General features: G+C 40.0%; 2 protein-coding genes across 7 annotated transcripts in view; one reads left to right on the top strand and one right to left on the bottom strand.

The window, feature by feature from the left end:
- The window catches only part of PIGB (phosphatidylinositol glycan anchor biosynthesis class B), a 210,878-nt gene that overhangs the window by 85,376 nt on the left and 97,586 nt on the right, over window positions 1–27,916 (top strand). The window lies entirely within an intron of this gene.
- The window catches only part of RAB27A (RAB27A, member RAS oncogene family), an 88,739-nt gene that overhangs the window by 30,084 nt on the left and 30,739 nt on the right, over window positions 1–27,916 (bottom strand). For 4 of the 6 annotated variants that reach the window (XM_050799802.1, XM_050799804.1, XM_050799805.1 and 1 more), the window contains one exon: window positions 250–424. In XM_050799802.1, the coding sequence (XP_050655759.1) occupies window positions 250–402 (153 nt within the window). In that variant the 5' untranslated portion in view covers window positions 403–424. Of the gene's footprint in view, window positions 1–249; window positions 425–20,812; window positions 20,928–27,916 lie in introns of all 6 variants that reach the window. The other 2 variants (XM_050799808.1, XM_050799807.1) reach the window with 2 other exon arrangements.

Below are 27,916 nucleotides of genomic sequence, written 5' to 3' on the forward strand. Positions count from 1 at the left end.
CCAAAAGAGTACCAAGGTGACATTTTAAAGAACTGTCTACTTCCACTTTGTCTGCCTGGTTTTATATGAAATGTTGTCAGCACAACCTTTTCAATCATGTTGCCTGGATTGAATATAACTCACTTTCCTACGTACCTTTTAATTTCAGATCCCGACCTTTGTCCTCCTAATTCCTACAAAGTAAACTAAACAGACCAGCAAATGTTGACTCAAAGATTACATTTTTACACAGAAGGATACAGAACTTACCACTCTCTTTTCCCTGAAATCAATGCCCACTGTTGTGATAAATTTGGAGTTAAATTTACCATCTGTATATTGGTAAAGTACACTGGTCTTCCCTACGCCAGAGTCTCCCAAAGCTAAAAACTTGATGAGGTAATCATAATCTCCATCAGACATAATGAAGAACTCAGTGGTTCACCTGTAAAATACACACAAATTTTTTTAATTAAAATCCATTAGAAAACATTAATTATCCATTTAAAAAATGATGACAATATTCAGCTTAACACCTAATGTTAACCTGTATGTCTACGGGTTGTATGAAAAGAGGGTTACATACATATTGATCACCATCCTTGAAGACCCAATAACTAGCTAGATGAGAAGCTATTGAAATAGTAATTAACAGTGTAGTTTTAATTTAACATATATGTAATCCCAGCACTTTGGGAGGCCAAGGCAGGCGGATCACCGAAAGTCGGGAGTTCGACACCAGCCTGACCAACATGGAGAAACCCCATCTCTACAAAATACAAAAATTAGCCGGGCGTGGTGGTGCATCCCTATAATCCCAGCTACTCGGGAGGCTGAAGCAGGAGAATCGCTTGAACCTGGGAGGTGGAGGTTGTGGTGAGCCAAGATTGCGCCATTGCACTCCAGCCTGGGCAACAAGAGCGAAACTCCGTCTCAAAATAAAAAAATAAATAAAAATAAAAATAAAAACATACATATTATAGTATCAAAATAGGACAAAAATTTCAAGTGAGAATGATAATCAACAAGAAAGTAACAGTCACTAAGTCTTATCTGCAGACTATATAGAATAAAAACTAATACAAGAAAAATAGAGGAAGGAGAATGTTACAAGGAATAACAGTAATTGTTAGAGTACAAGTGGTTCCAATTTCCCCTCCTTTTTCAAAGTCTCCTAGTGCTACAATTTGCAATTGCAAAAATAAGGAACCAGTCCAAATGCTCACCAATCAATGAGCAGAAAAAGAAATTGTGAGATATATATATATACACACACACACACACAGAGATATATGTGCACACACACACACACATATATACACACACATATACACACACACACATATACATATACACACACACACCATGGAACACTACTCAGCCACAAAAAGGAATGAAATGATGGCATTCACAGAAATCTGGATGAAATTGAAGACCATTATTCTAAGTGAAGTAACTCAGGAATGGAAAACCAAACATCATATGTTCTCACTCATAAATGAGAGTGAAGCTATGAGGATGTAAAGGCATAAGAATGATACAATGGACTTTGGGGACTCGTTGGAAGAGTGGGAGGGGGGTGAGGGATAAAAGACTACAGATTGAATACAGTGTACACTGCTTGGGTGATGGGTCCTTCAAAATCTCAGAAATCACCACTAAAGAACTTACTCATGTAACCAAACACCACCTGTTCCCCCAAAAACCTATGGAAATTTTAAAAAAGAAAGAAACAAAGTCTCCTAGTGCTAGAACCTTGCCTTTTCTCTCTTTTTACATGGACATCTAGGCAATTTCATTTATTCTATTCATTTTCACATGTTATTACAGTTCCTTCAAAGACACTGTTATTTCACAAGTAAATTTACTCCCTGCTTCCTTACATATTACTATTAATATGTACTACATGTTATGTCAGACTTCTTTGGAATATCACTGCTCACTTGGGAACTGAGTTCCAGATTTAAACAGTCACTGCTCAGAGACCATAGTCCCACAACCAAGGGCTCGCTTACCTATATTTACCTGGGTATTCTATCAAGAACTGCTAAAAATTCAGCTCTTCAATACTGACTAAAACAAAAGTCTACCTTAAGGAAGAAAAATTCATTTATATCAGCAATACCTAACCATGGCTATTTTTTAGTTCTTTGCAATCAGCACTTTTCATGATTTGTTTTTACCCTCTAAATAGATTCAAAACCAAAATATCAGTCCAACTAGAAATGGGATCTCTCTCCAGGGAAGGTTTACTTTTTTATTAAAATTTTATTGATACATAATATTTGTACATTTTTATGGGGTACATGTAATATTTTGTTACATGCATAGAATGTAATGATCACATCAACACAATGTTACATGCACAGAATGTAATGATCAAGGTATTTAGGGTATTTATTACCTCGAGTATTTATCATTTCTATGCATTGAGAACATTTCAAGTACTCTCTTCTAGCTATTTTGAAATACACAATACATTTTTGTTAACTATAGTCACCCTAGTCTACTGTTGAACATTAGAACTTATTATTTCCATCTAACCGTATGCTTGTACACATTAACCAACCTCTCTCCATTCTCCCCAATGCCAACAAACTCTCCTGAAAATCATAAAAATAACTATCTCATTAACACTGACAACTCTACATGACTATTCAAAAACATACATATTTATCTATCTATATACATGCCAGATGTCCTGCATTAGACGCTACTGAGTCCTGGCATTATATCCTTTTTACCCAGCCCCATATCCAGAAACTTGGCTGCCATACTCAGTGCTTCCTATAGGACTATTTCTATGTATCCATAAAATTAACAAAAACTCAGACAAGAATACTGACTGGTTTTCAATGTTGCCTCCCTTACCCTATCCTCAACTTGGTGACTCACCTTATGCTGAAAACTCCTGAATGCTGAGCCCCAAGAGCCACTGCAGGGTGTTTCCTCAGAGTGCTTCAGTGCAGATCTGCAACCTCACGTTTCAGGTATGGTCAGCCCGTGGATAAGGGCAGAGCCTCTACAAACATTCAAAATTCTATTTGCACACCATAAAGAGTGACACTTCACAGATGATGCCTTACCTATCTTTATAGTTGGGTATTTGCAAGTGTAGGTCACCAGTATTAATGACATATAACAGAATTCCTCTCCAAAAACCGACAACTTGGACGTCAACATTATGGCATGTCACATCACAGCATCACACCTGGCTCTAAGTTATTGGAAATAAGAGCTAAGAATTGAAAAGCAAGTCCAGATAATGTTGACTCATCTGGGGGCTTCCCCTCAAACTGAATGGAGCAGCAGAAAACAATACCGATCCTGCAGTGAGAATGATGCAAGAAGACACTGTGGCTACCTTATTTCCTCTTTATTTTTAATTTGAAAAAAAAAGTTGGTATAACTATGTTTTTTATATCACTTAAGGTACATGAAAAAATGCTGTCACTAATGGCATCATATTCTAGAATTCTCTAAACCCACTTAAGTGGAATTCAAAGACTTAAACTATCTTTAATGTGTTTCATTTCCATGGATAATCACACATGTAAGTCTACAAGTGATCTTCATGAGTTTTGTTTTCTATTCGCAATAGCAATAGTGGCCAAGTAATCATAAAGGGACTATTAACAAACCAAATACCGCAAACTGAAAGTATAGATACCACCATCAATATTAATCATAGTTCGCACTTTTCAGATTGTATCTTTAAGACAATTATCTGCTTTCTTGATCTGAAAATAAATGTTCAGACCTTCCACTCTCTGGGTTCAGTTTTCTAAAGGATAAAACAGAACCCAGAGAAGCAGACTGATTTGCACAATCTGGAATCTAGATCTCCTAGTTCCAAGTCCAATGTCTGTTCTACCCCAAGCTTCATGTCCGTTACTCATTTTTGTTACAAATGCAATATTGGGCTTTAAAGTGACCACTAGTATGGTATTTTACAAGGTAACCTAATAGGAAACTCATAAAATCAAGCAGAGCTGGGTTTGAAATCCCAAATCTCCCAGATACCAATTACTTGGATGTCTCTGAGCCTTAGATTTCCAGGTTTCTGTTCTATAAAAAAGAATACATACTACACCTCACACCATTGTTCTGAGGATTCAATGAGATACCGTTTATGGAATGCCCAGCACAATGGTTGGCATATACTGGGTACTTAACTGTTAGCTCACTTATTGTCTCCATTGTGGACATTCAGACTGAGTCTGAAGACCTAGAACAATTTTCAAATTGACTCTGGCCAGCTTAAAACATGTTTTTCTAGCACAAAGTATTGCTCACTGGTTCAAAGTGGTCGGCTGAGTTAACAAAGATCACTTTCAAACTAATTCTGATCTTTTTTAGCTGGTTCTAACCATTTGCAATTCATTTAATAAAGATATGTTTATTTCAAAAGAGTCCTGATCAACTTTAAAACAGGTTCAAATCCATATAAAATACACCCATCCATTTCAGCAAGTTCATAGTTGTTCAAAAGAATCTTGTTCATATTATTTTAGGGTGAGTTAAAAGAGGTTCTCCTACAAAACTACTTTCTGACTCTGGCTAAAACCTGATATATCTAACCAAAATTATTGGAGTCTCATTGTAATTAGCTTTAATTGCTTCAGACTGGTTTTAGCTAGCTCAAATAGGCTCTGACTTGGACATGCAGGTTCTGACAGGCTCCTATAAGTTTTAGTTGGTTCTGAGTATATTTTACTGGATCAAACTCTGCTGACAAATTAAATCTACTTTCAATTGAGTCACACTTGCTCAAACTCTATTAAACTGCTGGAAACTAGTTTGATAACTACAGTTATCTATAAAATTGTTCTTACTTGTTTAGACTGATATAGACTGGTTCAAAACATTCTGAAATGTTTCAAATTAATTTCAGATGTCCCAACAGTTCAAAACTAGAAATGTAAAATGACAATCGGAAGCACCAAAAACAACAGTGTGGTGCTTAAAACTTGTGCCAAACCAACAAACTTCAAATTCTATTTTTAAATTACCTCATTTGTAGGTATTCTGTATCCAAAAATGTATCTCCACCATTACATACTGTATCGCCACACTCGAACAGCATGTATGTGTTCGAGGACAGTAAAGGATTGGGAGAAAGGAGCACTGGCATAGGAGATGACTCAGATAACAGGGAAAGATGTGATGAGTGACACAGGCTTCCTGGGTTGAGAATTCACCTCCCATCTTACCTCAAAGACCCGGCAGAAAAACATTCACCCATGACCCAGCAATGAAGACTTCAATTGGGGAAAACCTTCAGCAAATTTGGATGCTGTCTAGAGTTTGTCCAAAATTGATCACACTGACCAGGCTGGTCTGGGTTAACAGAGACCAGAATTCCAAAGAATAAGGAAATTTCAGAGAAATAAAGGGAGTTGGGGGCAGGCAGGTTTTCAAAATAACAGATCTTTCAAGGTTTGGGCATGGTGTTCAGGGTGGCAGCCTTCTTATCTGAGCTTGCAGTCCAATTAGTGAAAGCCTGGAGTTAATGGAATTACCCCATCTTTCAGCAGAAAATCATTCTAGTCCATAGCAGACTATACTCCCAACTCCATCTTGCAATCCCTTACCTGGTTTTCTCATCACTACTTATCACTACTAGGTGAAGACAACTTAATGTTAAGTCTCAATTGATGGTAGATTTTCATATAAATAATTTTTTTTAATTTATTACTCAAGTCCTGAGTGGTATTCCTAGGGCCTGTTTTCCAGGAAGAAAATACTCCACTCCTCAAATACAGAAATCTAATAATGTAAATGATTTTTGTGTCGGCATTTCAGAGGACAAAGGGAAACAGTGAGAACACATAGTACCAGAATTTGACATTGGTGGCACCCAAACAACATTGTACACTCACCATTTCCTGCTTGTACTCCAGCCTACTGAGGTTTGGGAAGCCATTTCAGAAGGACTTCCCTGTGACACTCTCTTGTTGAAAATGTATCTGAAGCCTAGGTCAGATGCCCACATGTCAAGCACTTTACACACATTAGTACAACAATCCTCATCACTGCCCTAGAGGCAAGTTGTACATAGCATATACACTGTCTCCCTCAGAAAGATCTGGGGCTGTTCTATCATGAGTGCCGCAACGAGGGCATAAGTAACTGGGTCTTGGCCAGTCTACCCACATATTAGCATAGGCTCAATTCCAGTGTATTGTTGACAGGAGAAAAACATGGAGGTTAAAGGCAGAAACTCTACAACCAAGCCACCTGTATTTGAGTCCAGTCACGTAACTTTCGAAAATTTATTTAATCTCTTTTGTCTTGGGCTCCTCGTCTGTAAAATAGGAATGAGATTCTATTTTATCAATTCTAACATGCTTTCTTATTTTAACTTCTTTAAAACTGGGGTGCATCTTACATTTCAGTCTTACAACCCAAGACATCTTGCAATTGCTATTATAAATCAGGTGTCACTAGAGATACAGTTGTGTGAAAGTCTTTTGTTAGCATCTTCTAGCAAGGTCAAGAATGCATCATCAATATATTTTAGACTTAATGAAGCACAATAATAAAGCTATTTCTGAGGGCTATTGTGAGGATTGAGCTAGGGTATACACACAAAGTTTGGAACAGTGGACAGGACATATAGTAAGTCCTATGTAAGTATTAGCTGCTATGAGCAGCAGCAGCATCCAGCAATCTGGCTTCCAAGGGTCAATATGCAGGCAATGATCTTTTCTTTCCTAGAAGTATAAGAAAGTACACTGAACCCCTAAACTGAAAATTAATTTTTAAAAATAAGGATGTGCTAAGAGTATTTGAAGCCAAGGTTACATATTTAAACTCTGTACCTTCTTGAAAAAAGTGCTGTCTACCTCAAGGAAATGTCTTCTAAAAAGCCAAGAATGACCTTAATTTGGGATACGCAAAAGACTTTCTTATTCAGCTCACTTCTCTCTCTCCTCCTTATACAAATATTTTTTCAAAGTGCTCTCCACCCTCACTATCATCAGATTAACAATAGAAAGCAAGGAACACCCACTTCCTCAACATGTACTATGTGGTGTTAATTGCCCGGTGAGAGAAAGTCTATCATCTTCCTTATTTTTAAAATAAAACGTATTTTCACCTGTAATACCAGTGACTGAGGAGGCTGAGGCAAAAGGATAGCTTGAGGTCAGGAGTTCAAGACTAGCCCAGGCGACTAGTAAGACCTATCTCTTAAAGAAAAAAAAAAAAAAATATATATATATAAATAAAAAATTAGGCAGGTGTGGTAGCATTAGCCTGTAGTTCTAGCTACTTGCTTGGGAGGCTGAGGCAGGAGGATTGCTTAAGCTCAGGAGTTCAAGGCTGCAGTAAGATATGATCACATCACTACACAGCAGCCTGGGCAACAGATTAACATCCCATCTTTAAATAAAATTTTTTAATAAATAAAAATAACTGCACATGTACCCCCGAACTTAAAATAAAAGTTGAAGGAAAAAAGCACTTAAAAAAATTTTAAGTGTTTTCAAAAATACTTTTTAAGCTTTTTTTTAGGAAACAAGATAGAAGAGAGTAGATTTAGTTAAGAGCAAAGGGAAAATATCTAGTTCTATTTCTCCCTCTCTTTCTGTCTTTCCTACACACACACACAGACATATCACAGCCTAGATTTTCCATGAAGTGTCATATTAAAGTCAATCATAGACTCCAACCTTAGGATCCCCTACTATTAGGAAGAATCATTCTAAAACTACTCCAGACAGGTCAGCCATCTTTTGAAAGCCAAATTTTCCCTCTATTACTCATATTTAGTGCAGAGCAAAAGAAAGGGGAGGAATAATATTAACTGAACAACTACATGTAATAAATATACTTGATTTTATTTTATCTGCTCATTATCCTTAAAAAGAACTTCATGTCTGGACAAGACTCATACTATATAGAGAGTGATGTTTTCTCAGTGTGATGGCAAATAGGCTTGAGTTCAGATTCTGACTTTTCTACTTTGTAGGACCTGATCCAAGTTTTTTAAACTAAGCCTTATTCTTTCAACTGTAAAATGGAGATAATAACAGTACTAATCTCACTGAGTTGTTTTAAGGACTAAGTGAGATAACCCACAGAAAGCTTTTAGCACATTGTTTGCCCTGTGCTAAGTGTTCAATAATTGAAACTTATTAACAATACTACTAATAGTTTCACCAAGTTCTTTATTAGCAAGGCATGTAATTTTATAACCTATTCTTAATGTAACCAGTACCTGAACCTTCAGAAAAATCATAGAAAGAAATTCAGTGTAAATACAATGACTTTGGGGTGCCCTACCCATACAAAATCTACTTTGGCATTCCAATCTAAGAATGAGTTGTATCTGGGTGGTTTTTGGTAATTTCAGACCTAGGAGTACCCATGAGTTGAATGCTCTAATTTCCAGAAGAGGAAACTGAAACCCAGAGAAGGCAAATGAATAGTCTGAAATAAACCAGTTAGATATGGGGCTAGTCTAGATCTCAAGTCTCCTAAATTTCAGTCATGTATGCGTATTTTTTCGTCTGTCTGTATTCCTTCCTTCAGAGCGAGAAACCTCAGTTATAGCTTCTTGAATTCAAGAAGCAAAAGTTTTCTTCAGTGCCAGCAGTTATAGCAGTGATAAACTGCTTTACGATTAAGGCTTGGGCTGTTACAGAGGTTGGGTTGAGGGATCTGTACTTCTGTCCTCAGAGCCCCTCTGTCAAGAAGCCCTTCCTCCTGATGAGCTCTGCCAAGGAGAGAAGTCATAAATTGGGAGCTTGTCTGCTTCTTGTTGGTCATTGCAAATCCAAGAAAAAAACAAAACAACAACAACAAAAAACTCTTCTTGATACTTGTACCATACCTCATAAATCATCTTTCTTTCCTATGGTTTCAAAATGAAAAGCAAGCAGAGTAATCATGAAATTTTCCATTTCCCTGTAGAATTGCTCAGTCCCTTAGTATTTTCCTCTCAAATAAGATTATTTTAGGCTGGGTGCAGCAACTCACACCTGTAATCCCAGCACTTTGGGAGGCCAAGGCGGGTGGATCACCTAAAGTAAGGAGTTCGAGACCATCCCGGCCAACATGGTGAAACCCCATCTCTACTAAAAATACAAAAAATTAGCTGGGCGTGGTGGTGGGCACCTGTAATCCCAGCTTCTTTGGAGGCTGAGGCAGGAGAATCACATCGAGATCGCACCATTGCACTACAGCCTGGGCAACACAGCGAGACTTTATTTTCTCTGACATCATGTCTCTGTAAGGATACTTCTGACCCTCTATCTTTTTCCTTCATTCAATAAATATTGATTGAATGCTTACTATATGCTGGGTGCCAGCACACAATGGGGATCCAACTCAGTTATACTCAATGTGGAAAATGCATCTCTTACTCCTTGCCTACCTTAGACCTTATGGTTTTAGCCATGCCCCAGTCTAACTTCTCCCAATGACTATACCTGCCTTTGGGTTTTCAAATAAGCCAATCTTTCTGAACATTTTAAGCTTCTCTCATAAACATAACACAACATGACATCAAAATTCATATCCCAAGTCAGATGTTTCACAAAGATGCAAAAGGAATAAACATGCAAAAGGAATAAAAAGGTGAAGCTCAGATGGGCATGGTGGCTCACACCTGTAATCCCAGCACTTTGGGAGGCTGAGATGGGCGGATCACTTGAGGTCAGGAGTTTGAGACCAGCCTGGTCAACATGGTGAAACCCCATCTCTACTAAAAATACAAAAATACAAATGGCTGGGCATGGTGATGGGTGCCTGTAATCCCAGCTACTCAGGGAGGTTGAGGCAGGATAATCACTTGAACCTGGGAGGTGGAGGTCGCAGTGAGCAGAGATGGCACCACTGCGTTCCAGCCTGGGAGACAGAGGGAGTCTCCATCTCAAAAACCAAGCCAACAAACAAACAAAACAAAACAAACAAACAAACAAAAACACGTGAAGCTCAGTAGAGAATAAAGAGACAGCCTCAACCTCCTGGGCTCATGTGATCCTCCTGTCACAGCCTCCCATGTAGCTGAGACCACAGCAGTGCACAAAACCATACACCATGCCCAGCTTTTTTTTTTTTTCTTGTAGGTGGGAAGATGAGGTCTCCCTATGCTGCCCAGGCTGGTCTCAAACTCCTGAGCTCAAGAGGAGAAATATTTAGAAAGAGAAACATAAGGTATATTAAAAAGAATGTTTTATCTGAAAATATTTTTAATTTTTTAGAATGTTTAATAAAATATTTGAGTGTTCCTATGTAGCTTATGGACTTCAGTTCTTGCGGCGTAAAATTATTTTTGCAGAGAAACAGGAGCAGGTGAATACAACTATCACTTTTCGGGTAGCACAGAACATCAGCATTTATGTGAATTACAACACTACATGTTCTTTCATATAATTTAACAGCCCCTTGTCCAGGGATTCGTTTGGAGAAAATGTTCATATACAAATGACTGGCATAGAAATATAAAGCTTATCAGTGCTTTTATGTTTAACGTTAAAAGCAGTAGGCTTTTCTTATTTTTTTGTTTGTTTGTTTTGTTTTTAATGATGCCACTGTGGACCCATACGTGGCATTCTGGAAGGAAACACATAACAGAGACACCAAAAGCAAGGAAGAGAAGTCACGTGGCATGAGGCAGGATAGAAGAGGCATTTTATAATGTACCAAGATATTTGAGTAGGGACAACTTGTATTTACCAAATGAGCCCTGGCCACAACTCTCACAGCCCATTACAATTCCTACACCCTGAGGTGAAACACAGCTACTTTCACTTCAAAAGCAAGATGCATAGTGCCCAATAGCAGGAACCCCATTTCCATAAGTGGAGACAGCCTATGTCTTCTGTGCAGTTTACTCATCTCAACTTCTGGTCTAGATGTGTGTAGATATGGTCCTGCCCTCCCTAATATGTCAAGAGTGGAAAAAATGACGTTATAAACAAAGAGCTTGTCTTGTTTGTGCAAAATCTCAGGCGTAGAGAAGTGGAAATCTAACACCTTTGAAAAGTAGAAGGAAACAGGAATATGATTTTTCCTTGTTTCTTATTAAAAGATGAGTTTGATTTTATCTAAATTCAGAATATTAGATAACTGCATTTTATATTCACCTATAACCTAAGATTCATAAGTGCATTCCTATCAGTACAGTGTTTTATAATAATAACATAAGTCCATCCTTAACAGTGATGTTGAGGCAGCAGAGAAGTTCACAGCTAGAAACTGTTAAGATTTTAAGGTGTACAGCATTTGGCTTAATATTTACAAATGCACCTGCTACACAGGAATATTCCATTTCCCTCATTTAAACAAAGTGAAAACTTTTAGACCAAATGCTAGAAAACTGCTAGACCAGCTTCTAGCAGATGGTGATATTCCAGTATAGCAAGTTCTTCAGACAAAAAATAAAATTATCTGCAAATAGTGTTGAATTAAATATCCATTTCTAGGTCGGGCATGGTGGCTCATGCCTGTAACCCCAGCACTTTGGGAGGCCAAGGCAGGCGGATCACTTGAGGTCAGGAGTTCAAAACCAACATGGCAAAACCCTGACTTTACTAACAATACAAAAAAATTACCCTGTAGTCCCAGCTACTCAGGAGACTGAGGCAGAGAATTACTTGAACCCGGGAGTTACATGTAATAAACATATACACATGTATATACACATATATATAACATGTAAATATATACATATAATACATATATACACACACACACATTTCTAAATGCTTCCAAAACATACCTCATTTTTAAAAGCATCTTCCAGATGTTCATAATTTTTCTTAAAGAGAAAGACCAGGATGAAGAAAAAGTAAGCAGTCATAGCCCAGAAACCCATGAACTATTTCTGAAATGTTACCATCACCTCAGTGGGTGACCAACATAACCCAGTAGGCAAATAACACAAACAACTATATGTTAGGAAATAAGAGGGCATTGAAATGATTCCTGAAAGCAGAAGAGGTTGTGGAAGACCAATGTCAATGACTCAAATGAGATATCGGCTTTTTTTTTTAATTTATGGAAACCATTGACTCATTTACCCAAAAGACATTATTTGTTGCCCAAGGCTCTTCCAGGATCAGAATATGAATGTTTATAGAGATTTATGGAAAGTAAATGCATCAAAACACTGGGTCTATAAGGACTTACAGTTTGTGACAAGTACCTCTGGCTTTATAAATATAGGGTAATAGAAAAGAAAAGCAAACATAGAATATATGCCATTGGTAAAACATAGGCAATACAGTGGAAACAGGTGTGGCTGTTTGGTTTGCTTAGTAATATCTCAAATAATGTGACAGCAGTCTCAGAAGGGACACAACCACACAACACTGCAATAGTCTGCTCAACCCATAGCTAAACATGCCTCTTACCACCACCAAGAAGCAAGCAGCCTCCAAGAATTTGGAACGAGTGCAAAATCTATGAAGTATGCTCCCACTGAGTGGTTGCTTTTTGTGAGCACATAGAAGACAATGAAACACAGACTTCGGAGTCAAGTTCTCCTAAATTCAAATAACAGTACACCACCTCCTACCTGTACAAAGTGAGCAGCAAAATGCCTGATGAAGATCAATGAACCATAGCTATTCTTATGATTATGACAGATTAAGGCTTAAATCAGGCTTGAGCACTGAGCCTGGTGGTTTTTCCACTCTACCTTCAGGATGACACTGAGACTTCATAAAGCTATCAAAGAATGGAGTGGAAATATTTCCTGAAAATGAAAAAGAAGGAACAACTTAAGCTACCTGGAAGGTGAAACATCTGCAAGCCCAACTGGTAAGTATAGGGAATTCTGGTATTAACAAGCTCTGAAGAGGTAAAATGCAGAGCTTTGGTTATCTCAGAGTGCCACCAAACTCGTGGGCTCAAGGCTCAAAGGCAGAAAAAAATAGAAATGACAGCACAGCCAGGACTGAGAGAATTACAAATCAGATAGCATTCAAAAAAAAAAAAAAAAAAAAAAATCAGCACTCAAAGGACTTCACATTGCAAAGAGAATTTCCAAGTTGCAAAACGCAGACCTAAAAACAGTGTCAAGGAATCTGCCAAGACTCATCTTCCTGCAACAAGAAACGTGCATGGAAAACCTTTGACCAACACAGACTGACTCCCTCTTGCATCTCACCTTCCTCAAGTTTTTTGTTTGCTGCAACACAGGAAAGATGTTAATCTGTTAGGGAAACACACCAATTCAAAAAGCAAACCCTTTGCTTTCTGAAGGAGCAATGATGCTTCTTTCCTTCTAAGAAAAATGTTGAATTAGAAGCAGCCAGACCTGTTAAAGATGACTGTCCAAATAATAAAAACAATTAGACAAATGTCCACGAGTTGACAGTAACTGGGGAAGAGAGGGGCTCATTTATCATTGACTTTTTAAAAAATGAGAATATGAGTACCATCAGTTTGGCACATAGATACTTAAAAAGACTACTAAGAGGCACCAAGTATGGCTTCACACCTCCCTTGTCCTGCCTACCCCACACCCTCATCCTCACTAACCACATTTTTCTTTTTTTGAGACAGAGTCTCGCTCTGTTGCCCAGGCTGGAGTGCAGTGGTGCAGTCTCAGCTCACCGCAAGCTCCACCTCCGGGGTTCACGCCATTCTCCAGCCTCAGCCTCCCGAGCAGCTGGGACTACAGGCGCACAGCACCACGCCCTGACTACAGGCAGTAACCACATTTAAGCAGATACATTCTCTGCCCACAGGAATATGTTCTTCAGGTACGTGGTTGCATGCTAAAGCACACAGGACTTCCATCTCTTCACAGCTGATTTTCATTTCCATAGTCAAACATCCGCCCTACCACACCCCATGCTGTGTTCCAACAGCCTCACTTCCAACCATCATCTGGGTGCCATAGCCTCTCTACTTTTAGTCTTTTTCCTCTTCTGGCTTTCCTGTCCCTCATCTCCAGGTACTGTTGCCAACTCCAGTTTGCATGTGCAAAAAGTGACATGAAACTAACAATGCCAGTGCTTTTCTTGTTACACACTGAGTTGCTATGTGAACTTCAAGGTGTGCAACCCTCCTCAATAAATTCATAATGTTGCTGTGTCTTCAGGGACTCCCACTTTTCCAATCAGGAAGAGTTTTTCCCCTGTAAAGTCTGGGAAAAAAGCCATTCTGGAAACCCAAGTGCTTCTTAGTACTATGCCAGTTTGGGCTTTACCATAATGTTAATGAAAAGGTAGCATTCTGATACAAACAGGTCACGCGTTTAAAACATTAGTATCTATAAATATGTTTATTATATCCCAACTTAGTTCTTTTAAAAACAGTAAACTAGGCTCAGAAAAATCAAGGCTTTTCCTGATGTTTTAATACCACTAAACCAATGATGCCAGGACTCTTAGCTTCTTCCATTTGGTGTCAGTACGCTGTAGACAGCCAGCTATATACAGGTCTTTTTGATTTTTGTCAAGTCTACTGTCTCCATTAATATATATTTATAACACATGTTTAAATGTTCCCTAAATATCATATTCTTTAGTAACTGAACCAAAAAAAAAAAAAGAAAGGAAACTCACCTAATGGACAAGGTCAAATCAAATATACTTCTTATTGCTTCTCAAAGTCTTTCCTTATTTCACCTATTATTCAGTATGCAGAGTCTCAGAACTGACTGCATTTCTACCAGCAGCTGTTTATAGAATGGGGTGTGACTTGTGTTTACTTATGCAAAAGGACTGAAGAACAACAATGCACACTCATCCAGCCAGTTTCTAACTCAGCCTGTCAGATTACAGTTGGCTTTTTTGCTATTACTGTTGTCCATCTCTAATTTTATTGCACTGTGATTGCTACATGTGGTCTGCATAACATCGAATTTGGGGGAATTTAAGAGGAATTAAGTTTATTTATTTAGAGACAGGGTCTCACTCTGTTGCCCAGGCTGGAGCGCACTGGCGCAATTATGTCTCACCACAGCCTTGACCTCCCCAGCTTAAGCAATCCTCCCATCTCAGCCTCCTAAGTAGCTGGGATCACAGGTATGCACCACCAAAAATGGATAATTCTTTTTCAGTTTTTTGGTAGAGACAAGGTGTCACTATGTTGCTGCCCAGGCTGGTCTTGAACTCCCAGGCTTAAGTGATCCTCCTATCTCAGCCTCCCAAAATGGTGAAATGACAGACATGAGCCACCATGCCCCACCTGAATTAAGTTTTATAAGTGTTCCATGATTATGTGAAAACAATCTGTACACCCTGTTAACTGGATGCAAAATTACATACATTCTAGTCAAACTAGTTAGTTGTGGTTTTCGATCTGATATACCCTTATTTATCTTTTTGCTACTTCATCTGTTTCTAAGAAAGGTGTGTTGAAACTTCTAGATCATATTCATTTTTAGAAAATAAGCCCAAGGTCATCTCTTAAAGAGGATGAATATAAAGCATAATAAAAGAGCAAGCATTGCAGTCTTTATTCAGAGAAGCACTAAATCGGTGCTTTTCAGTTTGCATTCTGTGAAACTCTAGGATTCATGAAAATACTTTAAGAGTTCTGTAAACTGGGGCCGGGCACGGTGGCTCAAGCCTGTAATCCCAGCACTTTGGGAGGCCGAGACGGCGGATCACGAGCTCCGGAGATCGAGACCATCCTGGCTAATACGGTGAAACCCCGTCTCTACTAAAAAATACAAAAAACTAGCCGGGCGATGAGGCGGGCGCCTGTAGTCCCAGCTACTCCGGAGGCTGAGGCAGGAGAATGGCATAAACCCGGGAGGCGGAGCTTGCAGTGAGCTGAGATCCGGCCACTGCACTCCAGCCTGGGCGACAGAGCCAGACTCCGTCTCAAAAAAAAAAAAAAAAAAAAAAAGAGTTCTGTAAACTTATTAAAATTTTATTTTTCTATTGTTTGTTTTTGGGTTTTTTGGGGGTTTTTTTGTTTGTTTGAGATGGAGTCTCACTCTGTCACCCAGGTTGGAGTGCAGTGGTGTGATCTCGGGCTCACTGAAACCACCGCCACCTGGGTTCAAGTGATTCTCATGCCTCAGCCTCTCGTGTGGCTGGGACTAAAGGCCTGCGCAACCACGCCCAGCTAATTTTTGTATTTTTTAGTAGAGATGGGGTTTCACCATGTTGGCCAGGCTGGTCTCAAACTCCTGACCTCAAGTGATCTGCCCACCTCAGCCTTCCAAGGTGCTGGGATTACAGACATGAGCCACAGCGCCTGGACTTTCTATTATGTTTTTTAAAAACTGGAATTAAAAAAAGTATATGGTCAAATAAGTGATATACCAAATTTAGAGACCTCCAAGTTGCTTATTTATGCTACTTTAAGTTATTTACGTCTGCCATTAGCATTTACATGTTATTTGGAATTCCTATAATTATTAGTGGAGAAGCCTGTAATTTGCACTAGACTTCTCTCCTTTTCTTAATCAGAATGGATTCATTTGTCTATTGTTGTAAAATTATTTAAGGAAGCACATGTGAACTACATTCAAGAAACGGCAGTCAAGGCTCAGGCACACTTTTCAGCACATTTGCTTTCATCCTGTTACAACAGTCAATTGAGCAATAAAGAACGAACACAATATGTTGCATCATAACATTTTATTACAGATCACTATAGAGATTATTCTTTGGGAAGTTTCTTGTCTGACTTCTAGAAGCATGAAAGGGCTATTCTAGGTTTGGGCTACTTCTTTTTCATAGCAGATGAGTGTCTTCAGAGCCAGTTCCTGCATAGGAAACCTACATAATGTCATTGCAACAAACCTTTCATTGCCTCAGAAAACTGCTCTGGTCCAGCTGGTTGCAAACTTTCTTTAGCAATAAAACTGTTTCTTCAAATAAAATCTTACATGGCACCCCAACATATAAAATAGGTGGCAGCAGAATGATTCTAATGAAAGGAGGGAAGGTTAAGACACCAGCGCCCATAGACCCACCAAGGACATAAGAAGAATCTCACGGTACACATTTGGAAAATCATTGCAGAAAGGTCTACCTACAATGCAGCTCTGAATCATCTCCTTTGCCTTTGGCTTTGTCCCTAAACACCTCCTCTCTGCCTAACCACTTCAGTTGACAGCTCATTTGTAAGGTCTGCCACACTCTTTATTCAGCGTCTCCTATACCACCTTAACACACTTCTTATCTGGGAGGGATCTGAAATGCTTTGGGTGTCCCTGGTGAGAACTGCAAGAGGAGCTATCTAAAGCTTGAGAGAATGAAATGAGACTACAGGAAGAGTCTTGAGAACAACCATAACTGGGTCATTCCCAGGGAATGTGTCCTGGAAATGAATCCTGGAAAAATCTAGGCCAAATTGCCCAAAAGGGAAGCAGCACTGACCATGGGATAGGAAACTGGTGTCCTTAAAGGCGCAAGAGAGAAAACTGTTGGGAGGATGTTTGTAACCAGCTACACTGGTGATCCTTTCTTGTATCTAAATGGACACTTTGAGGCCATCAGAAAATATGACCAGATTAGTCCTGACGGACTCAAAAATCTATATATGGATGGAACCCTCAAAAGTCAAGGTATGGTTTGAAGAACACAATGAAATGTTGGTATAGCAACTTTAAGATAACTGAGAACATATTATTTTGAGCTGTATCAGAAGTCACTTCATACTAAATTATAGCACAAAAGAGCATAAAGAGGTACAAAAAAATTTTTTTTAAATACTGATCAAAGTAAAACTTCAGATTTTCTTCTTTCTATGAATTCAGAAGAAATTTCTAGTATTAGGCTCAGCTAATGGCTGTGTCAGGAGGAGTGTTTTACAAGAAAGTACCCTTGCTTAAAACCATTACAAAGTTCCAGGGAAGGAGAAAGGGGCAGGAGGTAGAGGGGACAGAGAAACCCCTGGCATTCCCTACCTGGCTTTATGTCAAGGCAGCACAAAAATCAACTCAAATCCACAGGGATTAAGTACAAAGGGAGTTTTCAGACAGGTATTCAAAGTCATATCAAGGTCAAACACCAAGAGACTAAGGAGCACGTCAACAAAGGGAAAGAGTCGTTTATGGATCTGGGAGTCTCGGAGGATAGCATTCCAAGAATTCAAGAGGACATCTGGGCAGACAACACAGTTCATTAGAGCCCACAGTAACAGCAGCTAGAAAAGACTGGGGGAGAGTGGTGAGGGATATAAAAACTACATATTGGGTACAACGTACACTATTCAGGTGATGGGTACACTAAAATCTCAGAATTCACCACTATATAATTCATCCAAGTTGCCGGGCACAGTGGCTCGCACCTGTAATCCCAGCACTTTGGGAGGCCAAGGCAGGTGGATCAGTTGAGGCCAGGAGTTCAACAGCCTGGCCAACATAGTGAAACCCCGTCTCTACTAAAAAATACAAAAATCAGCCAGGCATGGGGACACGTGCCTGTAATCCCAGCTACTCTGGAGGCTGAGGCACGAGAATGGCTCGAACCCAGGAAGCAGAGGCTGCAGTGAGCCAAGATTCCACCACCGTACTCCAGCCTGGGTGACAGAGCGAGACTCCATCTCAAAAAAATCTAGAAAATAAAATAATAATTCATCCATGCAGCCAAACACCCGAAAAGCTATAGATATAGATAGATAGATGTAGATATATGTATCTATTTATATATACCAAAAAAAGACCCATAGTAGTTGTTGCTTTATCAAAAGCCAGAGAAATTTTCTAACCTTCTAAGTTACAGCAATTTATTCGGTCAACTTGCTTTCCCCTATTCTGCCCATCCAGTTTGAAAGACTCCCTGGCCAGGCACGGTGGCTCACACCTATAATCCCAGCACTTTGGGAGGCCAAGGCAGGAGGATCATGAGGTCAAGAGATCGAGACCAGCTGGCCACCATGGTGTAACCCCAGCTCTACTAAAATTACAAAAATTAGCTGGGCATGGTGGCATGCGCCTATAATCCCAGTTACTTGGGAGGCCAAGGCAGGAGAATTACTTGAATCCAAGAGACGGAGGTGCCAAGATCGTGTCACTGCACTCCAGCCTGGCTGACAGAGCAAGACTCTGTCCATTAAAAAAAGAAAAGAAAGGCTCCCTAACTGGCCAGGTGTGGTGGCTCATGCCTGTAATCCCAGCACTTTGGAAAGCCAAGGCTAACAGATCACCTGAGGTAAGGTATTCGAGGCCATCCTGGCCAACATGGTGAAATCTGTCTCTACTAAAAATACAAAAATTAGCCAGGCATGGTGGTGGGCGCCTGTAATCCCAACTACTCTGGAGGCTAAGGCAGGAGAATTGCTTGAACTAAGGAGGCAGAGGTTGCAGTGAGCCAAGACAGTGCCACCGCACTCCAGCCTGGGTAACAGAGCAAGACACGATCTCAAAGAAAAAAAAAAAGAAAAGCTCCCTAACTACTCCAACTAGGTTCCTTCACTAAGTTTCCTTTTCCTGACTAGGCAGATGGAAAGGCAAGCATCCAGGTTAGAACTTAGTCCCCCAAGGCCATACCTTGTCTGTGTCCTCAGCTAAGCCTGTGATAAGGCTATCCATGGAAACAAAGCTCCTATTTTCTTAACATGCCTCTGAGAAAGACATTTGAAGCCTAGAGGTTAAGAACATAAGGGCTAAAATAAGCAGGCAAGAGGGTGGCTCAGAAAGAACAAGAGCCTTGTTTAAAAAAAAAAAAAAAAGTCGGGGAATAAACCTCAATACAGATTTACTAACACAGAAATAAAGACTTTGTGTTAGCAAAGAGACTATGAATCAGCAAGAGAACAACCCAAGAGGATAAAGGAAATTGTAGACAAGACGAGCATAAACCATAAAGACGTAAGTACCCACGTGTTTATAACATGGATAATTGATAAGCAATAAGTAAGTCTTTAGAAACTATGAGTGTTCAGGGGAAATCACAAAAACAAGCGACATTACACTTAATTTTTTAAATGAGGGTGAAATGAGATTCTGCATGAGACAGATAACTGTAAAGTAGTAAAAAAAGTTTTCAGAAGTCACACATGAATATCAATCTCATAATTCTACAATCACATTTTATTATGTCCACATTTTAAAGTATAAAGTTAGCCTTTATATACCAACAAATTTGGCTGCAAAGGTTGGTTGAGTTTTGACCTCGAGAAATACCTTCCTATTTTTTAAAGAAAGAAATATTATAATGATATTCCTTTTATTACTGTCCTATATATACTTGCTCATCATATAAAAAATATAATTGCTATATAGCCATCAAGCATTAAAAATAAACCAACACATCTAACAATAGGCCTCAATGGTACCAATCTATTTTCCTAGATGTATCACTCTAAAACCATATATGAATGTTCAAGAAATGCAAGTTTTTTATTTTTCTTTTAGAATCTACAGCATAGAACATGATAGATAAAATTATTCCATATAGAACTTATGATTTTTAATTAATTTGAAATAATTTCCATTAATTTCTGATGCTTGTAAGCATTTTAGATATACATTCCTTTAGCTCTTGAAATACAGTTCTAAATTGTGAAAAATTCTGACACAGGCAGGAACAGATGTCAAAATTCTATTACTTTTAATCTAAAAGCCCTCCATCTTACGTTCTCTGTAGGAGACAGAAACTCACAAAAGAAAATGTGTTGGCTTCTACTATTAGGAAACTGGACATTTTTCACATATATTATAGTGGAAGCAGTTTTACATTTCATTCAGGCACAAAATATTTACGAACTCAGGAGCAGCCCAAACATAAAGATAAAATGCAGCATGATTTTCCAAACCAAAATCTGGGGCTTATGTCTACGGATTTTTGTGACCCTTTGGGAAAAGGCAGAGTTGGAAACACAACTTAGTTGTCCAACTATTAGAACTTTTAAAGCATCTCTTTGATTTATGAAGAAAATGCACAAAAATATGTTAAAGAAGTACCAGAAAATCCAGCAAGTTGCTCATCACTACACACCTCCATGCACAGATGACATGAGCAATTATTTGTCTTTCTTTCACTTCTGACTTCCAGGGCTCAGGGCTGAGGCCCTAGTGACTGCACATAGTAGAAGAAAGGGAAGAGAAGTTGTTTCAATGGCAACATCCTCACCCACTTACGTCTCTTTTCTCACGGCTCCAGTAATTAACGGAATGATTATAAACTGAAACCAAACTGCATCTCTATCCCTTCCATTTTCACCCTGGAAGCCTGTTCTCATAAATCCATTCTCCTCAGGGTATTCCTTTAATCAGTGTTTCTTAATATGAATGAATGCTTTGGCTAACTTGTACAGGCCATCTGCCACTTTTAAGTACTCCATTCCCACCTCATGGGTGTGTCTCATCTCTTCAGTACAGTTGCATATTTCCTGAAGAGTCTCATTTTGTGTATTGCTTCTCCACTACCCCTCACCACTGGACAGACAACTGGCCAGCTGTCACTCAAATGCTAATTGTGACTACCATCTACTTTCTCTAACAGCCTTTTCCTTCCGCTGGTTCCCTCCATTCGCTGCCAATTTTATTTAGGAGAGACTCAAAAAGTGTTTTGGGACTCCACTGATAGCTGTGCTTTTCTGATAATTAAACCATATTTACATCCAACTCAACAGTATTTGGTAAGCAATTACTACCTATCCATTACTGTGCTAGCAACTACGAATGTCATGAAAGAAACATATGATCCAGCTACTCCCTTAAAGAAGTTGGTAATCAGGGTTAGGTGGAATGATGTACTCATTTACAAAAAAGGACGGATAAGACAATATTATCAGGGAGAAAAACGTCTAGTATACCATGTGGACCAGCCAGCACAAGAAATCAAAAGTGAAAGGGGCTTCAAGTCAAAAGACCTGAACTATGCTACTTCCTTCCCAGCTATGTGTCCTGTGGTGAGCCAGACAGCCTCCCCCTACTGTTTCCTCAATATGGGAATATTTATCTAGCAAGATTATTGGAAGGATTAAAGGGTCCATTACGTGAAATGCATTTTATAAACTGTAAACTACAGGGTACATGTAAGATGGCTGTTTTATAAGTCAAGTAGAGCCTGGGAGGTCAGAAAAGGGGAGCAATCTGCCAGGCATGGTGGCTCATACCTATAATCCCCCCTATTCAAGAGACTGAGGTGGGAGGATCACTTGAGCCCAAGAGATCAAAACCAACCTGGGCAACATAATGAGATGCTGTTGTACAAAAATTTTTCTAATTAGCAAGGTGAGGTGGCTTGTGCCAGTAGTCCAGCTACTCGAGGTGGCTTGTGCCAGTAGTCCAGCTACTCAGAAGGCTGAGGTGGGAGGATCACTTGAGCCCAAGAGTTCAAGGCTGCAGTGAGCCATGACTATGTCACCACACTCCAGCCTGGGTGACAGAGTGAGACCCTGTCTCAAAAAAAGAAAGAAAGGGAGCAATGTGACCATGACTCAAAGCAAGAGCCAGGACCTGAGCTGGGCATCTTCTTCAAAGCCAGGCAAGATTTAGCTAGAGAGTGAGGAATAGGATACACAGCACGTTTCATGCAAGGACATATTTTGACTTCCATTTAACAAGTATTGAGGAGCTTGCTAATCATTTCAAAGGATACAAATGTGTTTAAGATATAATCCTCGAAGTACAAAACTGGCTGTAAACTCAAAGGAATGCTTATGAGGTAATGTGGCAAGTTAAGGAGAGCAGGACGACTAATCCGTTGGTATATGGGGTTCCTCTACCACCATCTGTGTAGACCCAGGATAGGCCACCATCACTCTGCAGGCCTTGTTTTCTCTAATATGAAATAAGAGGTTTCACCTCAATGGTCTCTTTCCAACACAGACATTCTATGCTGTATGATTCCAGGTTCAAAGTTCAAAGCTCAGCCATGAGAAATTTAAGTGGGGTCATGGTGACAGCTGTCCCTTCTATCACCTCTCACTCCTTGCAGATGAGGGCCTAGATGAGGGCAGCCACATGGGGATGGGAAGAAGAGGATCCAAGATACACTAATTTTAAAATAATAGAACAGAGTTCCACATCAGGTAGAAAAGGATACAGCCAAGAAAACACCAAAGAATAAAGCCTAGAGAGCCAGGAGGCCAAAATAATGCTGCCGACAGAAGCAGGACATGTGAAGTGGGGAAGGGAAAGAGTTGGAATGGCCATGAGGTATTCGTGGGTGGTATCAGATTTTTGGAAGGGAAGGATGATGAGATTGGATTGGGGCAGCTTCAGTGCGAGAGATCATCAAAGCCACATCACTGAGAAATGCTTGAAAATCATCCCCATTCCCTGGGGCCCACATTTACCTCTGTCCTTGAGACAGAGGCAGAGTAGCCAACAGTGAAAGCTCCAAAAAGACCATGACTATACAAGCCACAGAAGACGGAACATGCTGTTAGTTCAGGATGAACAAGACCAAGCATAACAGCAGGGTGCTCTCAGCCAAACTCAATACACAGGACATGATGGGCAGTCCCGGCTGTTCTGATTAAACTTGGTTTCCAGATACTATCTCCCTGTTGTAAAGTTCTTTATCTGGCAGTGAGTAAAAAAGGAAATGTCAGGGAAGACAGCTAGATGTCCCACACGGCACTCACTCATTCACTCCTCTTAGAAGACTGCAATAAGCACCTCCTCAGATTCCAAACTTAGGCCTTGCCCATCATCATCCACCACCCATCTGAATGTATCTCAATGAAAACACACACTAGCTGGGCATGATGGCTCATGCCTGTAATCCCAGCACTTTGGGAGGCCAAAGCCAGCGGATCACCTGAGGTCAAGAGATCGAGACCAGCCTGGCCAACATGGTGAAACCCCGTCTCTACTGAAAATACAAAAATTAGCCAGGCATGCAGGTGGGCACCTATAAGCCCAGCTACTCAGGAGGCTGAGGCACGAGAATTGCTTGCACCTGGGAGGCAGAGGTTGCAGTGAGCTGAGATCGCGCCACTGCACTCCAGGCTGAGGCACGAGAATTGCTGGAACCTGTGAAGCGGAGGTTGCCAGTGAGCTGAGATCATGCCACTGCACTCCATCCTGGGCAATACAGTGAGCCTCAAGTCTCAAAAAAAAAAAAAAAGAAAAGAAAAGAAAACACAGGAAACACAGTGGAGAGGAGTTGTAGTATTATCACCTTCTCTGCCTCTCTCACTCTCCTTGAAACCACTGACACTAAGAAATAAGAGGTTAGAACCCTTCTCTAATTACCCTTATCTAATTACTTAATGTCTCTGTGTTTTCCTAGAAGAAGAATTCAGTACCTATACCAGATCTACCATGTTTTTGGTCTCACTTAACACTGCTATATGTATGTGCATATCTCCTAATGCACACCAGCAAGAGTTTCTCTGGAAAATTGCTTTTCAACCTTGTTCATGATATTTGTATGACCTACCAGGACACATGCTCTTGATCAAAGGCAACAGGTCTGAGGGCCCCAGAAAGGCCAGGCCCTGTCCAGCCACCCTGAGGGACAAGGGGTTCAACATCTCAACACAACTGAACGAATTCGGCACACAACTGAACGAATTTGGCACACACCACGGGGAGATCACCTCCTCTAGGGTAGGTGTCAAAGCGTGAAATTCCTGGGCTATACCTATGCACACATGTTCAGTAATAGAAGATAATATCAAATTGCTGTCCAGCATAGTTGTTTCACACACTCCCAACTTCATATCTTCACCAACATTTGGTGCTTGTTGTCAGACTTCTCAAAATGGTAACACATTATGATCTAAATTTGCTAATGAGTGTGAGCATCTTTTATTAGTTTCTTGGCCATCTAGTTTCCTCTTATTAAAATGCACATTTGTATCTTTCTCCTATTTTTCTATTGGGTTCTTTTTTTTTAAGACAGAGTCTCACTCTGTTGCCCAGGCTTGTGGGCAGTGGCACAATCTCATCTCACTGCAACCCCCGCCTCCTGCGTTCAAGTGATTCTCACCCCTCAGCCTCCCAAGTAGCTGGGACTACAGGCACGCACCACCATACCCGGTTAATTTTTTTATTTTTAGTAGAGATGGGGTTTCGCCATGTTGGCCAGGCTGGTCTCGAACTCCTGGAGGCAAGTGATCTGCCCACCTCAGCCGTCCAAAGCGCTGGGATTATAGACACAAGCCACCACGCCCAGCCAGGTTCTTTTTCCATGGATGTGCAGCTCTTCATATATTCTGGATACTATTTATCAGTCACGTATGTTGCAAATATATTCTTACCATTTTTGGTTTGTCTTTTCACTTTTTTAGTGTCTCTTAATCTTAAAGTCGTCAAATTTATTCTTTTTTTATAGTTACTTTAATTTATATTATGATCAAGAAAGCCTTTTTTTTTTTTTTTTTTTTTTTAAATGGAGACAAGGTCTCACTCCAGTGCAATGGCACAGTCATAGCTTACTACAGCCTCAACTTCCCAGGCTCAAGTCATCCTCCCATCTCAGTCTCCCAAGTAACTGGGACTACAGGCATGGGTCACCATGCCCAGCTAACTTTCTTTTCTTTTTTGTAGAGACAGGGTCTCACTATGTTGCCCAAGCTGGTCCTGAACTCCTAGTCTCAAGTGATCCTCCCACCTCAGCCTCCCAAATTGCTAGGATTACAGGTGTGAGCCACCAGGCCCAGCCAAGAAATTCTTATCTAAAGCGATAAAGATATTTTTCTATATTATGTTTGTAAAGATACTGCCTTTTTATTTACGTCTTTAATACACTGATAATTCGAGGAATATGTAGGCATCCAATTTCATTATTTTTCCCTTAAGGATACACAATTGTCATAGCACCATTTATTGCATAAAATTATCTTTTCCCCAGTGACATGCAATAAATGAACGGATCTGTTTCAGGGCTTTACATTTGGTTTCATTGGTCATTTTGACCATCCCTGGGCCAGTGCCACAATGTCTTAATCACTATGACCCTAAAATATAACTTCATATCTGGTAGGACTGGTACCCACCTTACCATGGACATGCACCCTTCACACTTCCATCTGAGTTCCTCAGAAACCATATGGGGATTTTTATTGAGATTGCATTGCATTGCATTGCATTGCATTGGGATTGCATGAATCTATAGATCAAATTAAGAAGACTGACATGTTCATGATGTTTAATCTACCTACCTAAGTACATGCATATTTCTCCATCTATTTATGTTTCAGTGCTTTTAAAAATATTCTCAAATCTCACAAAAGATATACAAATGGCAAATAAGCACATGAGAAGATGCTCAACATCATATGTTATTAGAGAATTGCAAATTAAAACAAGAATGAGATATCATTATATACCTATCAGAATGACCAAAATCCAAAACACTGACAACATCAAATGCTGGTGAGGATATGGAAACCCAGAATTCTCCTTCATTGCTGGTAAGAATGCAAAATGGTACAGGCCCTTTGTTATAGACAGTCTGGAAGTTGTTTACAAAGCTAAACTTACTCTTACCATACAATCCAATCACATTCTTTGGTATCTACCCAAATGAAGGGAGAACTCATGTCCACACAAAAACCTGCACACTGATATTTATTATAGCAGCCTTATTCATAATTGCCAGAACTCAGAAGAAACAAGATGTTCGTCAGTAGGTGAATGGATAAATAAACTGTGGTACATTCAGACAATGGAAAATTATTCAGCACTGAAAAGAATCAGCTATCAAGCCATGAAAAAACATGGAAGAACCTTAAATGCATATTACTACCTGAAAGAAGTCAATCTGTATGATTCCAACTACGTGGCATTCTAGGAAAGGCAAAACTATGGAGATAGTACAAAGATCAGTGGTTATTAGTGGTTGGAGTGGGGGAAGTGAAAGAGATGAACAGGCAGAGAACAGAGGATTTTTAGGGCAGTGAAATTATTTTGTATGACACTGTAACATAGATAGATGTCATTATACGTTTGTATACACACCCATAGAATGTACAACACCAAGAGTGAACTCCAATATAAACTATGGACTTTGGATGATAATGTATCAATGCAGGCTCATCACGTGTAACAAACGTACCACTGTGGTATGGGATGTTGATAGTGGGGGAGGCTGTGCACGTTGTGGGTTTTGGAAAGGAAGGGAATATATGAAAATTGTACCTTCTACTCAGTATTGCTGTGAACCTAAAACTGCTCTAAAAAATAAGCTCGGCCAGGCATTGTGTCTCACAGTGGCCTGTAATCCCAGCACTTTGGGAGGCCAAGGCAGGTGGATCATGAGGTCAGGAGTTCAAAACCAGCCTGGCCAAGATGGTGAAACCCCATCTCTACTAAAATACAAAAATTAGCCAGGCACAGTGGCAGGCACCTGTAATCCCAGCTACTCAGGAGGCTGAGGCAGGAGAATTGCTGGAACCCAGGCAGCAGAGGTTTCAGTGAGCCGAGATCACGCCACTGCACTCCAGCCTAGGTGACAGAGTGAGACTCTATCTCAAAAAAAATAGAAATAATAAATAAATAAACTCTAAGAAAAGAGTATTTTTGGCTGGGTGCTGTGGCTTATGCCTGTAATCCCAGCACTTTGGGAAGCCAAGGCAGCCAGATTATGAAGTCAGGAGTTCAAGACCAGCCTGGTCAACGGCAAAACCCCATCTCTACTAAAAATATCACAAACAAAAAAGAAAAAAAAGTTAGCTGGGCTTGGTAGTGTGCGCCTATAGTCCCAGCTACTTGGGAGGCTAGGGTAGGAGAATAGCTTGAACCCAGGAGGCAGAGGTTGCAGTGAGCCGAGATCGCTCACTGCGTCTCAAAAAAAAAAGAAAAGAAAAGAAAAGAAAAGAAAAGCATCTTTTCAAAAAGTTTTTGGGCCAGGCACGATAGCTCACACCTGTAATCCCAGCACTTTGGAAGGCCGAAGTGGATGGATCATGAGGTCAGGAGTTCGAAACCAGCCTGGCCAACATAGTAAAATCCTGTCTCTACTAAAGATACAAAATTAGCCGGGCATGGTAGCGTGCACTTGTAATCCCAGCCACTCGGGAGGCTGAGGCAGAAGAATCACTTGAACTCGGGAGAAAGAAGTTGCAGTGAGCCGAAATTGCACAACTGCACTCCACCCTGTGTGAC

This window comes from Macaca thibetana, chromosome 7 (genome assembly GCF_024542745.1).
Source record: "Macaca thibetana thibetana isolate TM-01 chromosome 7, ASM2454274v1, whole genome shotgun sequence".
NCBI lineage: Eukaryota > Metazoa > Chordata > Mammalia > Primates > Cercopithecidae > Macaca > Macaca thibetana.